Source organism: Urocitellus parryii, chromosome 10 (assembly GCF_045843805.1).
Source record: "Urocitellus parryii isolate mUroPar1 chromosome 10, mUroPar1.hap1, whole genome shotgun sequence".
Classification (NCBI taxonomy): Eukaryota; Metazoa; Chordata; class Mammalia; order Rodentia; family Sciuridae; genus Urocitellus; species Urocitellus parryii.
Genome location: NC_135540.1, coordinates 80,973,158 through 80,986,289, shown reverse-complemented (window position 1 = coordinate 80,986,289; position 13,132 = coordinate 80,973,158). Strand labels below are relative to the sequence as shown.

At 33.7% G+C, this 13,132-nt stretch overlaps 1 protein-coding gene across 3 annotated transcripts in view; it reads left to right on the top strand.

Moving 5' to 3' along the window:
- Nucleotides 1-12,740, top strand: part of Cfap299 (cilia and flagella associated protein 299) — a 615,462-nt gene extending 602,722 nt beyond the window's left edge. For 2 of the 3 annotated variants that reach the window (XM_077803587.1, XM_077803586.1), the window contains one exon: nt 12,596-12,691. In XM_077803587.1, coding sequence (XP_077659713.1) covers nt 12,596-12,691 — 96 coding nt within the window. Of the gene's footprint in view, nt 1-12,595 lie in introns of all 3 variants that reach the window. The other variant, XM_077803588.1, reaches the window with a different exon arrangement.
- Nucleotides 12,741-13,132: the final 392 nt, after the last annotated feature.

Genomic DNA, 13,132 nt, shown 5'->3' with positions numbered 1-13,132 from the left:
ATAGGTGCTCTTAAACTGGCATGTTCTACTAATAAGGCAAGAGAAAGAGAGATTATGTACAAGAGTTAAAATAGGAAACAAAAATCTTTCTTAATTACATCAGCTTTTCTTCTCTTCCCACTTCCACTCACTAAAATGGAAAAGGGCCATGAGAGCCCATAAAACTTGGAAAAATACTTTGTTAATAAGTATTTAAAACTATTCATTGAATAAATGATTCTCTCCCAAAGCAAATAATATTGTTAATAACAATAATGTCACACCAATCAAAAGTTGAGTGGATTACATTACTAGTGTTTCACTAGCAGTGAGACCAAAAATATACGTGAACATCCCATTCTAAATAGATCCAAATAAGTAAGAAAAAAAAATTGCCAGAAATTATCAGTGGAAAGAGGTTTTGTAGAGGTTATAGAGAAATCTTTATTTTGGTCTATGCTTTCATGTCTTCCTGTGTGGTCCCGAGAATTTGTAATTTAAATTGTCTCAATGAAAGTATTAAATTTAAACATTCATTTATGTATGAACAGACTCAGACAGTTCAAGTGACCTGCTCAAGGTCACATAGGTAATTATTAGTGAATATAACAATGAAGCTTAAAGTTAAATATTATGAGACACCATGGAGGGAGACAAAGACAAGCAAAATTTCAACTCTAGCGCTTTAACTGCTTTTAGGTCTGGTTCTGTGTTTTTGTTTTGTTTTAGAGAAATAGGCATATATAAACATACAGCAGTATACTGTAGAAAGTGATAATTGTTTTAAAAAAAGAGGAATAGTTTGGGAATTCAGTGGAAGAGGGATGACTTTTGACCTGGAGCAGGAGCTAGTGAAGAGGAATAGTGAGGAGTAGCATTGGGAAATATGTTAGGAGGAGGTAATTTGACTGGGAACAAAGGATGATCAGGAATCCATACATAGAAAGAGGTAGTTAGTACCAGAAATGAAATCTATTAGCCAAGGTTCTTGAGAGTAAAACAGAAAAAGAAAATAGTTCAAGTTGGCTGTTGCATTGACTTGGAGGAATGAAGTGGGAATTAAGTGTGGAGAAGTCATGAAAAGCCTTGAGTCCAGGATGATAGGGTTCTTGGAATAGAGTAGATAAGAAAGGGCCAAAGCTCTTGTACAGGGAAACAGCAGGATGAAAGGCATATTTTAAGGTGATTAAAGGGTTCAGAATAAGTAGGAAAAACTGAAGAAGGTGAGCACAATAACAATAATTCAGGTGAAGTACAAGGAGAATAAGAACTAGGTAGGGATCCTGATATAATTAGCAGATTTTAATTTGATGGTTCCAGTATTCTAACTACCTGATAGATAAAGACAAAACTTAGAGAATATATATATATGCATCTGGACAAGATCTCACTTCACCCCAGAAAAAGAAAGATGTTCTAGAGCACATCTGGAATATAGTTGTTTGAAAAATGGTTGATAACAAGCAAACCAACCCAAAAAACATGTTTAACGATCTCAGAGATGTGCAGTCTCTGTTAAATGGAGAATATTGGTGAAATGAAAAACACTTTTATAGAATAAACCTTTCTGGATGCATTTTGAGTGTCAGGAAGCTTGGAAACCATGTGCAATACAAATTATGTGCTGACTTAGTAAGATGTATTTCTGTTTTCTTTATGTATCAGTGCCCCTGACTGTCCAGAGGAGCCCAGACTCCTCCTTTTGAAAATTGTTCACAAGCACTCATCCATAACAAAGAGCTACTTTACAACACAAGCTGTCTTGACAAGGGCTCTTCATCAACCTCCAGCTCACCATGGCTTGCTTGATCAGGAGCAACTCCTGTCAAGTCAGTAAAGCATTTCCTTGTCCTCCCTTCAACTCACCCTGGCCACTCAGGAGAATCCAGGCTCCACCACCCCTGGAAAGTCAAAACTGAACCCATCTATGGTGAAGCACAGGAATCTATATTTTTAAATCTCCCCAGCTGATCCTAAAGATTAGCTGAATTTGATATCCAACTGCTTTACACAGTAACATTTTATTAGCTATTGCTTCACCTCACTGTATGCATGTAAAGGAATCAAACTTCATTCCTTTAAAATGAGTTTTACTTCAACCAGTTTAATTTTAATTCATTTAAATTGCACTTTTCTGGGACTGCACAAAGAACTAGAAAGTATAGACTATATACCAAAGACTTCTGGGCAATGTCTACAGGAATACTACTGCACTAGATGTGGTATTCCTGTAGACATTGTCCAGAAGTCTTTGGATCAATTTAGGGGAAGAGGAGGTAGGCAGTGGTACCCCATCTTACTATCACTGCATCCTCAAAAATCATTTTGTGAAGTACAATTGTCCAAAGGCTCAAATGAAACTATATACGGATAAAAACTTTTAAAGCATTAACTGTGCCAAGTTGGGCAGGGATTCTTTCTGGTTTTACCATTGTATTGCCAATGCTCACACCATACTAGTACTTGGTAGGGTGTTCAATAAACATCTGAGCAATGAATATATTGAATATTAAATATTTGCTAAGGAAGTAAATAGTAGGGTCCAAAATAATCATGGAAAATTTGAGATTAATGTATTTTAAGAAATCAGGCACTAGAAACATATGTAAAACTAAAGCTACTTTTAGATAAACCAGACCAAAATAATTGACTCTGGTGCCTTGTTTTCTCTTTGGTAGGTGAATTAAACCTCGGGGTTCTTCGCTGAACCTTGAAATACTGACCCTGGATATCCAGGCAATGCGTTAGGTGTATGAATGAATGAGAATAGCAATTATTTTATTATTTTTAAAATAAATGTGTACATGTTATTGTATATTGTGCAGATACTAAAAACAAATATGCCAAATTTCACTTTATTTTTCTATGAGCAGAAGACTATTTAAGTAAACCAATTGAATAAATTCAACCCATAAAAGAACTGTTTGGTTTTCCTTTTTTTTTTTTCCTTTATTTGGGAGGAAGATTTCAATAGCACCTTCTTATACCTCCTCTCTTCTTTGTTCCTTCCTCTCCAACAATTCCCACCCAAGCACTTGCTGCTATTAGAAGGGAGGGTGTTAATGGCCTTCTTCATTCTGCCTGTCTCTGAGCTCATTGACTATAGTCTTCATTTCCCTTACCACCCAGACCTTAAAATCTCAACCTGTGACAGCTTTGAAATTGCTGTTCTCAAAATGGAAGCCTATTAAACAGATGGTTCAAGTTTAATTTCTTATAGCTCCACCCCCAGTGAAAGTCCTCAGTTTTATAGTTTGGGGGAGGTTTTTCTGCAGGGGACATGTAGAGTTCCTTTTTGAACACTAAAAAGAAAAGGAACACTCTAAATAACCTAGTTTCAGCAAGGCTATGGTTTCTGCAACATCTTTGGGAATACCTCCTAAAACTCCAGTGCAAAACTGGACTGACAACGCAGGGCCAGTGGGGCAGGGGACACTCGCTAAATCACCAACACTACTTTTTTGGCTCTTGGATTTTCCTTGGAGGCCTCTTGTAAACGTTGCTTTTTAACTGTGGCACAGTCACAGTTATTAAGTAAAACTGAAGTTTTGCCAACTTTCTGGTTTTGCTGCCCAAATTAGTAAATGTTTGCTTGATTATAGCCCTAAAACACCCACATACTAAGTAGCTTTTAAACATTTTTTCCTCTGGGCAATCACCTGGTATATCTGAACTGAAAGTCCACCACATATAAATTAAGTATTTACTCAACTAACTACTGCTAAAATCAATGACCTTAAGGAATACATTAAAAATTATATAATAGAGCTTGGCTTTTATGAATTAAAACTCCTAAAATTTAAATGCCATGTCCTCCTCTTGACCTGGAAAACTGATTTTAATTTTATACGCAGTATTTATGGAACAACCCCTGGAGATAAGCACATTGCTGTTAAGAGTCCAATGTATGAACTTATATATGAAGTATAGCAAAAGAAAAGTGAGCTGCAGAAAAGAAAAAGATTAAATATATGATTTTGAATTATTACCTATATTGTAATGTTAAATAGTAAGAGAGTATTCATGATAACCCTTACTGTGAGTCATACATATGCCATATGATATACATGACAAAGAAAAATTACTGTTTCAGCTTCTGATTATGAAGATAGCCTAATAAAACACAATGCAATGAGTAGGAGGAAAAACGTGACCCAGGGAAATGAGGAGGGAGGGGTTTGCTCACTTTTTCACACAATGTATTACCAACAGCAAAGGAATGTGGAAAAGAGTGGAAAGTCAGTTTCCTGGTAGATAAAATGATGGAGTACAAACAAAGTAAATGTTTCCTCCATGATCACAAATCCTGGCACCAGAAAGAAGCAGGCACCAGAAAACACATAAGCCATGCACAGTTCTTGCAGGTGCAAGGTCTCAGTTAAGGATATTTCTAATTCAAAAAGAGAGCATGAATTCTGGGACTGAACAAGTAGTCAGCTCCCATGACTCCTTCTCAACCATTCACCCTGGGAAATGCTTACAATTTCCAAGGCATTAAAACCCCAAAGCAAGATTAGAGATGTTGAAGTTTATTAGAATATGTAATACAACAGCATGAAGCGTGATTGAGGCCATTAGCGAGGAAGAAAATCCTTATTTTGACAACATCTAAGCAGTCGCTGCTGGCTAATAACAAATGAAACTAACAAAGAATTGGCAGCCTCAACTTGGTAGCTCAAAAAACTACCTCTCAACTTCATGAGATTGCTCCAAAGGATAGGTTCTTAACCTTTTGGGAAACAAAATTTACTTTAAAACCTGACGAGTTCCATAGATTTATCTGAAACACACATACACACAAGCAGATTTGGCTGAATACAGAGTAATAGACTAATATTTTAGGATACTCAAACCTGCCTAAGTCCCTTAATCAGACCCACTCCCTCCAATACCTGAAAGGGCTGGAAGAACTCCAGGACATCTTGGAAGGGGTTCAGGGATGCCACTATGGCTCAGGCAGGGAAAAATCTTTAGAGAGGGCAAAATTTAAAACAAATGAGAGTTTCAGAGGCTTTTTTTCAGCTCTGTAATTGGAGAAAATTATTTAACCCTGTTACCTGTTAACTGTTACCTGTTACCTGTTAACCTGTTAACTGTTACCTCAGTTTTCTTATCTGTAAAAAAATAAAAATCTATTAAGATTAAGTGAGCATGTGTAAAATGCCTGCTACTACTGAGTAAGTGCTTAATGGATGAATGTTGCCTCCTGATGGTGCATTACATTATAAACATGGAAGTTCTAGAAGTATAATAAATTTTCACTGCAAAAGTTAAAAACTGAAAATATATGTCCATGATTGGGCAATGGTTAACTAAATTATGATACATCCACAAAAGGAAATTTTATAGTATTGTAATAGGGGAAGAAATGTCTCAGAGGAAGGGTTGAAGGAGTTCCCAGAGGGAAGGGGAAACTCAACACAGAAGGGTAGGGTTCTTGGTATATGACAGAGAGGAATTTTAGTATGTGCCAGTCAGAGACATGGACATATTTCTGTTAAGGAAAGCAGAGGCACATTCAATGGAGAATGTGGGCTGCCTTTAGAAGGAGAAACAGAAATCCATTGGTGTGGGGTGTTAATATTTAGAAGGTGCTGCCCCTTGCAGGTAAGGATCAAGGGCACGGACCAAGGGTGTGGGCTAGTTCACTCAGGAGTTGCAGCCTTTCATAGGCATTTTTACATTTCAGTGGTTTTTGATCTCTACCTTTGAGATTCAGTATATCTTCCTCTTTTCTGTATCTTCAAATTCCTATCTTAGGATGTAGTAGTTGAAAACATCAAAGCTCTAATTACTGTCAAGGATGTACTATTGGGAATAGACAGATGTTCAGGATACATTATTAAGCGAAAAACAGCAAATTGTCAAGCAGTATAGGTAACATTCGATTCTATGTGTTAGTCATAATTTTACATAAGAATGTCCTATTTATGAACATTAAGATTGGTTTCTGTTTTCCATCAACTAACAAGCGATCCTCTACAACCAAGTTTAACTAACAAGTCTCTACAACCAAATTTCTGCTCAACCCTCCTTAAGACAGAATTATGGCATGGAAATTGTTTAGTGAAATAATGTATACTTTTGGGGACTACAGTTGTGGCTCAGCTGTAGAGCGCTCACCTAGCACATGAGAGGTCCTAAGTTCAATCCTCAGCACCACATAAAAAAAAATATATAAAATAAAGGTATTGTGTCTGACTACAACAAAAAATAAATTAAAAGAAAAATATTTAAAAATGTATACTTTGTAAAGCTTTAGAAAGATGCTGTCAAATTGTGTTATAATTAGACCATATCAATTTACAATTATCCCCGAACTGTTTAAGACTCCCTATTCATCATGCTCTATTTATTTTACATCCTTTTAAAACTGTTAATTTTGCAGTCCAAATTTATTTAGAGTCATTTTATTTGCATTTTTGCTGTTATTGGAAATGAACATTTCTTTCTTATGAATGTGAGCATATTGTATTTTTATTCTGTAATTGTTACTTCCTTCTGACCACTTATAAGTTCTTAGTGGGCTTTTAAAATATTATTGTTGTTATTTTGTGTGTATGGTGGTAGGGATCGAACCCAAGTCCTTGCACATGCTAGGCAAGTGTTCTACCATTGAGCTACATCCCCAACCCCATAATATTAAGTATTCTAAGCATGTACAATTACATTCTGGTAAAAAACGATGATAGCTTCTTACTGAATTTATGCAAATTACTAAATGGCCATTGAGGGTGAGGAGACTTACTAAGCATTTCTGGCTCTTAGAGGGATAAAAGAGAATAATTTATGAGAATAAATGAGAAGCATTTTTAAATGATTCCTTTTAGTTAATAAAAGTAGAATCCAGAGCTGGAATTGTAGCTCAGTGGTAGAACACTTGCCTAGCATGTGTGAGACTCTGGGTTTGATTCTTAGCACCACATATAAATGAGTAAAATAGAGGTATATATATATATATATATATATATATATATATATATATATATATATATATTTTTTTTTTAAAGTAGAATCTACTAGATTTCTATGGGTTGCAGTATTAAGAAAAGTTGTTCTTATATATCCAAAGACAGAACAGGAAATAACATTAATAGTATTCTAGGCAAATAACCACAAGAAGATTTTTCTCATCAGTCATTCAGTCATACTACAATGAATTTCTGCTGCTCTGAATCCTGTGATAGTCACCATATACCACTCTTTTCTTTAACCTGAAAAGGTTCCTGGAAATCTTGACTCATCCATGAAGCAGTCTGTAAGCTGTCTAACAACTCTGAGTTCAGCATTTAAGTGTCAATATTTAAAGTATCTGGTAGAGTCCTTTTCCACAAAATTCTAAGGCTGTATCTCCTTATCAAAGACAGAAGTTCTGTCCAATAACCTATGAAAGACTTTAGGGAAGCATCAGAGTAAAATACTTCTATCTGTAGATGATGGGGACTCAAAATGACTATGGTTGAATTACTGCTGACAATTTTTAAACCCCCACTGTCAGGTCGGGGTTCATAATAATAATGCAGCAGGCAAGGAAGTTTAGTTCTTTCTGTGGTACATAAAACAAAGATAATAAAGCCACTACAAAGAAAAATCAGACCAAACATCTCTAAGGAAAATTATTAAATCTATTTTAGAAGAAATCTATGAATTACATATCTGAATCAAAATTAACTTAATTAAAAATAATTTTAATTTAAGAAAAAAAAATCTTGAAATGTGACATTTAATAATCCTGAGCCATAATTGTTAATGCCAAGAATACCAAGAAATTTGAAAAGTCAAAAGAAAAAAGTCAACATTTGTATGTTTAAAGCAGCCAAAGTCATAACTAATAACATTGCATTATTATTATCTAATATCAGACAAAGCACCTCTAGAACTATAATAAACAGAGTTATTCCTAAGAGTTGCAATGCTTTCCCTGAGAGCAAAATCATATAGGACACTAAGAGAAATTTCAAAATTCCAAGGAGTTCCCATAAAGCTTACAAAACTTCTAATATATTTATGTCAATAGCATTATAACTGTACAGATTTACATAGATAAGTTCAGCATCTCTTTTTAAATTTTTTTTAAAACACTTCCTGAGGAATTCTACAAATAAATCTAAGTACTTTCAGCACTTCTTTTCAAAAGTAAAAGACTCAATCTTTGTGACTTTTTTTCACCAGGGGCCTCTGAGAACTTTTAAGTATAAAAGACATCCTGAAAGTTTAATTTCTTTTATAGTTAGGATCCAATTATGGAACTGCAGAAATCAGAAGGTAAAAAAACAAAAACAAAAACAAAAAATTGTCTGAATGTATTTGGAAACTTGAATAATATAAGTCTAGAGTGCCAGGGAAATACTGTGTTAAATATTTAAACTCTTTTTGTGTGTGTTTTGTTGTAGGTATTGAACCCAGGGATGCTCTATAACTGAGCTGCATTCCCAGTGCTTTATATTTTTTATTCTGAGATTGGATCTTTCTAGGTTGTTAAGGATCTAAGTTGTCTATACTCACCTCAAACATGATCTTCCTATCTTGCCTCAGCTTCCTGAGTTTCTGGGACTACAGGCATGCATCCCTGTGCCTGGCTATTTAAACATTTTAAGCAATAAAATATTTTAAAAATAAACATAGAAGTTAATATGTTTGTAAAGAGCCTGAGCTCTTTATAGTTAAGAAATCTAGTTTGTTGGGTTTTTTTATGATTTTTCTTTTTCTTAAATAATCAAGGATGCAAAAAAATTCAACTACAAAGCACAAAAAAATTATTCTTGTAAGACCAAATCTTTGCTGTTTAGATAGATAACATAGGGAGTTTTTTAAAGTCTTTTATTTAATAGACAAAGAAAAGAAATCAGTAAGCCAAGAAAGCAAGCTCATCAGATTGGGCCAACATTTTGTTTGTGGTGTGTAGCGCTGGGAATTGAACCTAGGACCTCAGGCATAAAATTGGACCAACTTTACTAAAATTTTAGTACTTTACAGCTTCTTCTCAGACTCCAGTATTATATACCAAGTCAAGTAAAATGTCCTTCCAAAATTTACCCTTCATTTCACCTTTTCATATCACAGATATTCTTACTGACACCATGACTACACACAAAAAAATTACATTGATACTTAACATGTTATTCTGTTAACAGTTCAATGAATTCAGCATCTCTATGATCAAATAAGTCAGTAAATATTCTTAAATTTCTCAATTTCAACTTCTAATATGGTATATTGATAGTTGTCACCCACATACCTTAAAGTTTCTTGGGGTCCACAATAAGTCCCAAGATTTTACAGGTATTCTAAGATGGTAGGAAAAGCCAGAAAACCATTTTTTTCTTTCTGTCTTTCTCCTTATCCCTTCTTCCACTATTATATACCAAAGTATATTAGCATTCCACTATTATACACTACTATGCAACAGCCGCTATAAGGCGAATCTGTATTGTCTTTGAGATGTAAAACACACATATTATGAGTCTATTCCTATTATTCCTAGCATGGCCTCAATTATTCATACTAATAGTGACTTTTAACCAAAGTAACTTCCATTTCATAGAGAAAGCTGGAGGTAGAGAATTTAGAACTATTTTTCCACACACATTTTATCAGACTAGCAAATTTTATATTGCAACTTTCTATATCCACACACATAACTTTTTTAAGTAGACAAAATGACATTTTCATTAACAGAACCCAAAGACAAGCATTTTTCATATCATTTGAAAAAAATATATATAAACTCAAAATTATACCTAATAGGTATAAAATTTCCAGTAGACTTAGTTAGAAATTATCTAGATATCAAATAAGTTTTCATTATATAATTCAATGTAATATCAGTTTAATGTTTTATGTTACATAAAGATATTGGGAAGGATATTCAAGCTGACATACTTAAAAAGGTAAAACATAATTATAGTCAAAATAAAATGGTCAGAATAATGATTTGATTTAGTTGAACAAATTTACATTTCTCATTATCTTTAATTTTATATGTGAGTAAAGTTGACTTGATGAGCATACCTGCATAGTTTTAAGAAAAATAAAACCTTGTGGAATAAAATGTTGCTCATTTTATGTTATACCCAACACTGATGAACCAGCAAAGGCAGCTTTTTTTATTAATACAAAATTACCACCTTGGTCTTGAATTGAAAATTGAACTTAAATTTTCAAAATTCTGAGTTTCTATAAGAATAACTTTTAAGTATTGCACACTTAAAAATATTATAATCTTAATTCCCTCATTTTCTAAGAATTTTATGGGTATTTGATTTATAAAATAAATTATTTATATCAGAACTTTCTTATATGGCAATCACAAAAGGGTTTCTATGAGAAATTTTTTAACCAAATTTATTATACTCCAGAGATAGGAAAATATTGTGCATTCACACTAAAAAAAATAAAGGTTTTCCTAAATTACAATATTTTACATACAGAGACACAAAAACAGCTAATAACTTCAGGTCTCAACATTATCCACAGATCAAAAAGAAACACATACACAGAATCACCAATTCATATGTCAAAGAATTATTCTTTTTTTCAATAGGCACAGCATTTTTAACTTATGTTTAAAATATATAAGTACACAAATAATGAAAATAAAATACTAAAAAACTAGATTATTTATTTTCTGTCTTCCAACAGGGAATAAATCTCTATTATCCATTTACAGAAATCACAAAAATTAGACCATAAAACCAAATTCGGAATCACTGCTGTTACTAGTGGGGAATAATTTATCAATTGTAAAAGTTTAAAAGACAAAATCAAAACAAAAAATAGTAGGAAAACATAGAAAGAAATAGAGGATCTGCAAAGTTTACACTCAATTGCTACTGAAAATTTACCTCTGGAGGTTCGGAAAAGACATGCCATGGTGGAAGAGGCCGGTGAGGTACCTCATTACCCTACCACAGGAATACTTAGCTATCAGAAGAACCCACTAGGCATCAGCAGGAGACACTCCAAAATGTTTACAAGATAATTTTCTAAAAACAGCATAATTGTAACTCTTCTACAGGTACAACATGAATATATTTTAAAAAATCATTTAATTAATCATAGAAGGAACCAAAAGATATTACAACCAGTTCAAAGGAGAATTAGAAGAGTAGAAAACATGTACATATAAGGGATAAGGAAAATTGAAGTCAAACAGTTGCAAAACAGGTCCTTATAAAGGGCAATAATTATTTGCATCTCACTGGGCACAATTAATTTGCATCTTAGACAAGAATATAATATTTTTTTTACTATTATCAGTTTTGTACAAGTGAAAGAACTGTAATAAAGCTTGAAAATTCAAGATTGAAGAAGTATGAGGACATCACTTGTATTGTAATAATTACGTGATAATTTAAAAAAACTTATAAAATAACACAAGAAATGAATCATCTCCTCAGGCTCATTGTCATGGGATTCATGTTGTCCAGGCACATAAACATATTAAGCACTTACATTCATTTTATGATCATGTCACGAAATATTTCAGATTTTATTTGCTTATTCAGCACTTGCATTAGTGCAGCATTTCCTATGCCCATCCTCCTACTTGAAATCCCTTGTCAATATCCATTGATTTGGGGAGACAGCACTACCAGCAGTGCCACATGGCAACATGTTTGGTCCAATGAATAGCATTAGATTGAGTGAGTGAGTCAAGAAACTCATTCTTTTTGTTGTACCCATTTTAATGACTATAGTTTTCATGACTGTTTAATTGTTTTGAGCTATATATTGTGTAGCTCAAAATTTCCAAAATATAATTTTTCAACTGGTATAAGAAATTAAAAATTATGTGGGAAAAACAATACCAAGGTTTCTCTCTAGCTCCAGTTCTAAATTTCCTACCATTTATTTCTACAATAGAAGAGACAACAAGTAACATAATATTTTCATTATTAAATTCAGGAAAGGTTCAATGGCTTGTATTTTTCCAATTATCATATCATGCAACTCTTTTAGAGGATTTTTTCCCCTCTGTAAGAATTAATTTCACCTACACTTCTCTCTTCTCTTTATCAATACCACATTACCAAATAGTTATTTCCATAGGAGCTCCCTAGGAGCTAATTATATTGTAAATTTGATTGACAATGCCAAATAAAGATAAAGAGACCAAACTTTTTTTGTAGATTACAATTTGAATGGGGGAGGGAAGCAGATAAATGGCTTTTAAGATAAGAAAGCAGTTCTTCATGAAACTCACCATGGACAGGTCTACCATTCCACATTTGAGAGATTTTTTATTTCACAAAATGAAGATTAAGATAGCATTGTTTTTGAATTATAGTCCTAAAATCATATATTTGTAAAACCCCTCACTAGAATTTCTGCAGAGTTAATAACTCACAGGTTTCAACAGAATCTAGGCCATCATGAGCCTGAGACACTGCTCTGATCCAGGTATTCTTGGTAATGTCACAACCCTGGGCCACAAAGCTCCTCATAGGAATCATCACTGCTCTTGAGAAAGAGTCAGGGGAGGAAACATGGAAATGTCTCCATGGAAACAGCCTTTTTAGTTCTGTCTTCTGCAATCTTGAAGCAAAAAGACAATTCACTTACTGCCACTTATTTTATTGATTGAACTAACAGTGTAATTTGTTGTGTATTTTAGGCTCAACCAGGTGACAACTCCACTAGAATCCCCATCCAGACAGATCTCTACATACAAGCGATCATTTTCGACCACATTTCCAGAAGGAAGACTTAAGCACCAACTTCTTAGGTGGTTTCCTAATTGTTTGGTAAATTTAAATTGATCCTGTAATCAGAAGCAAATTAGAATCAGATAAATTATTCTTGGTCCTGATCCTTAGAATAATAAAAGTTAATATAGAAATTAGAAAACTGTCATCTTGCCTGTCTTTGAATTGTACAGATAGCCTCTTGATGTGATTTGGGGTTTTTCCTTTTCTTTCTTTTTTTCCCCCTTGAACACTGAGGCGGATTGCAACAGTTCATGAAAGAAAATCTTGTTGCCACTTCAAAGATACATTAATTGGTGACATATTGTGTAGCTCAAATTTTCCAAAACAAAAATGTTCCAGGTCCCATTATTGCCAAATCTAGTAGACCAAACATGATGCCGTGTGGCACTGCTGGCGGTGCTGTCTCCCCAAATCAATGGCTAGTGATAAGGGATTTCAAGTAG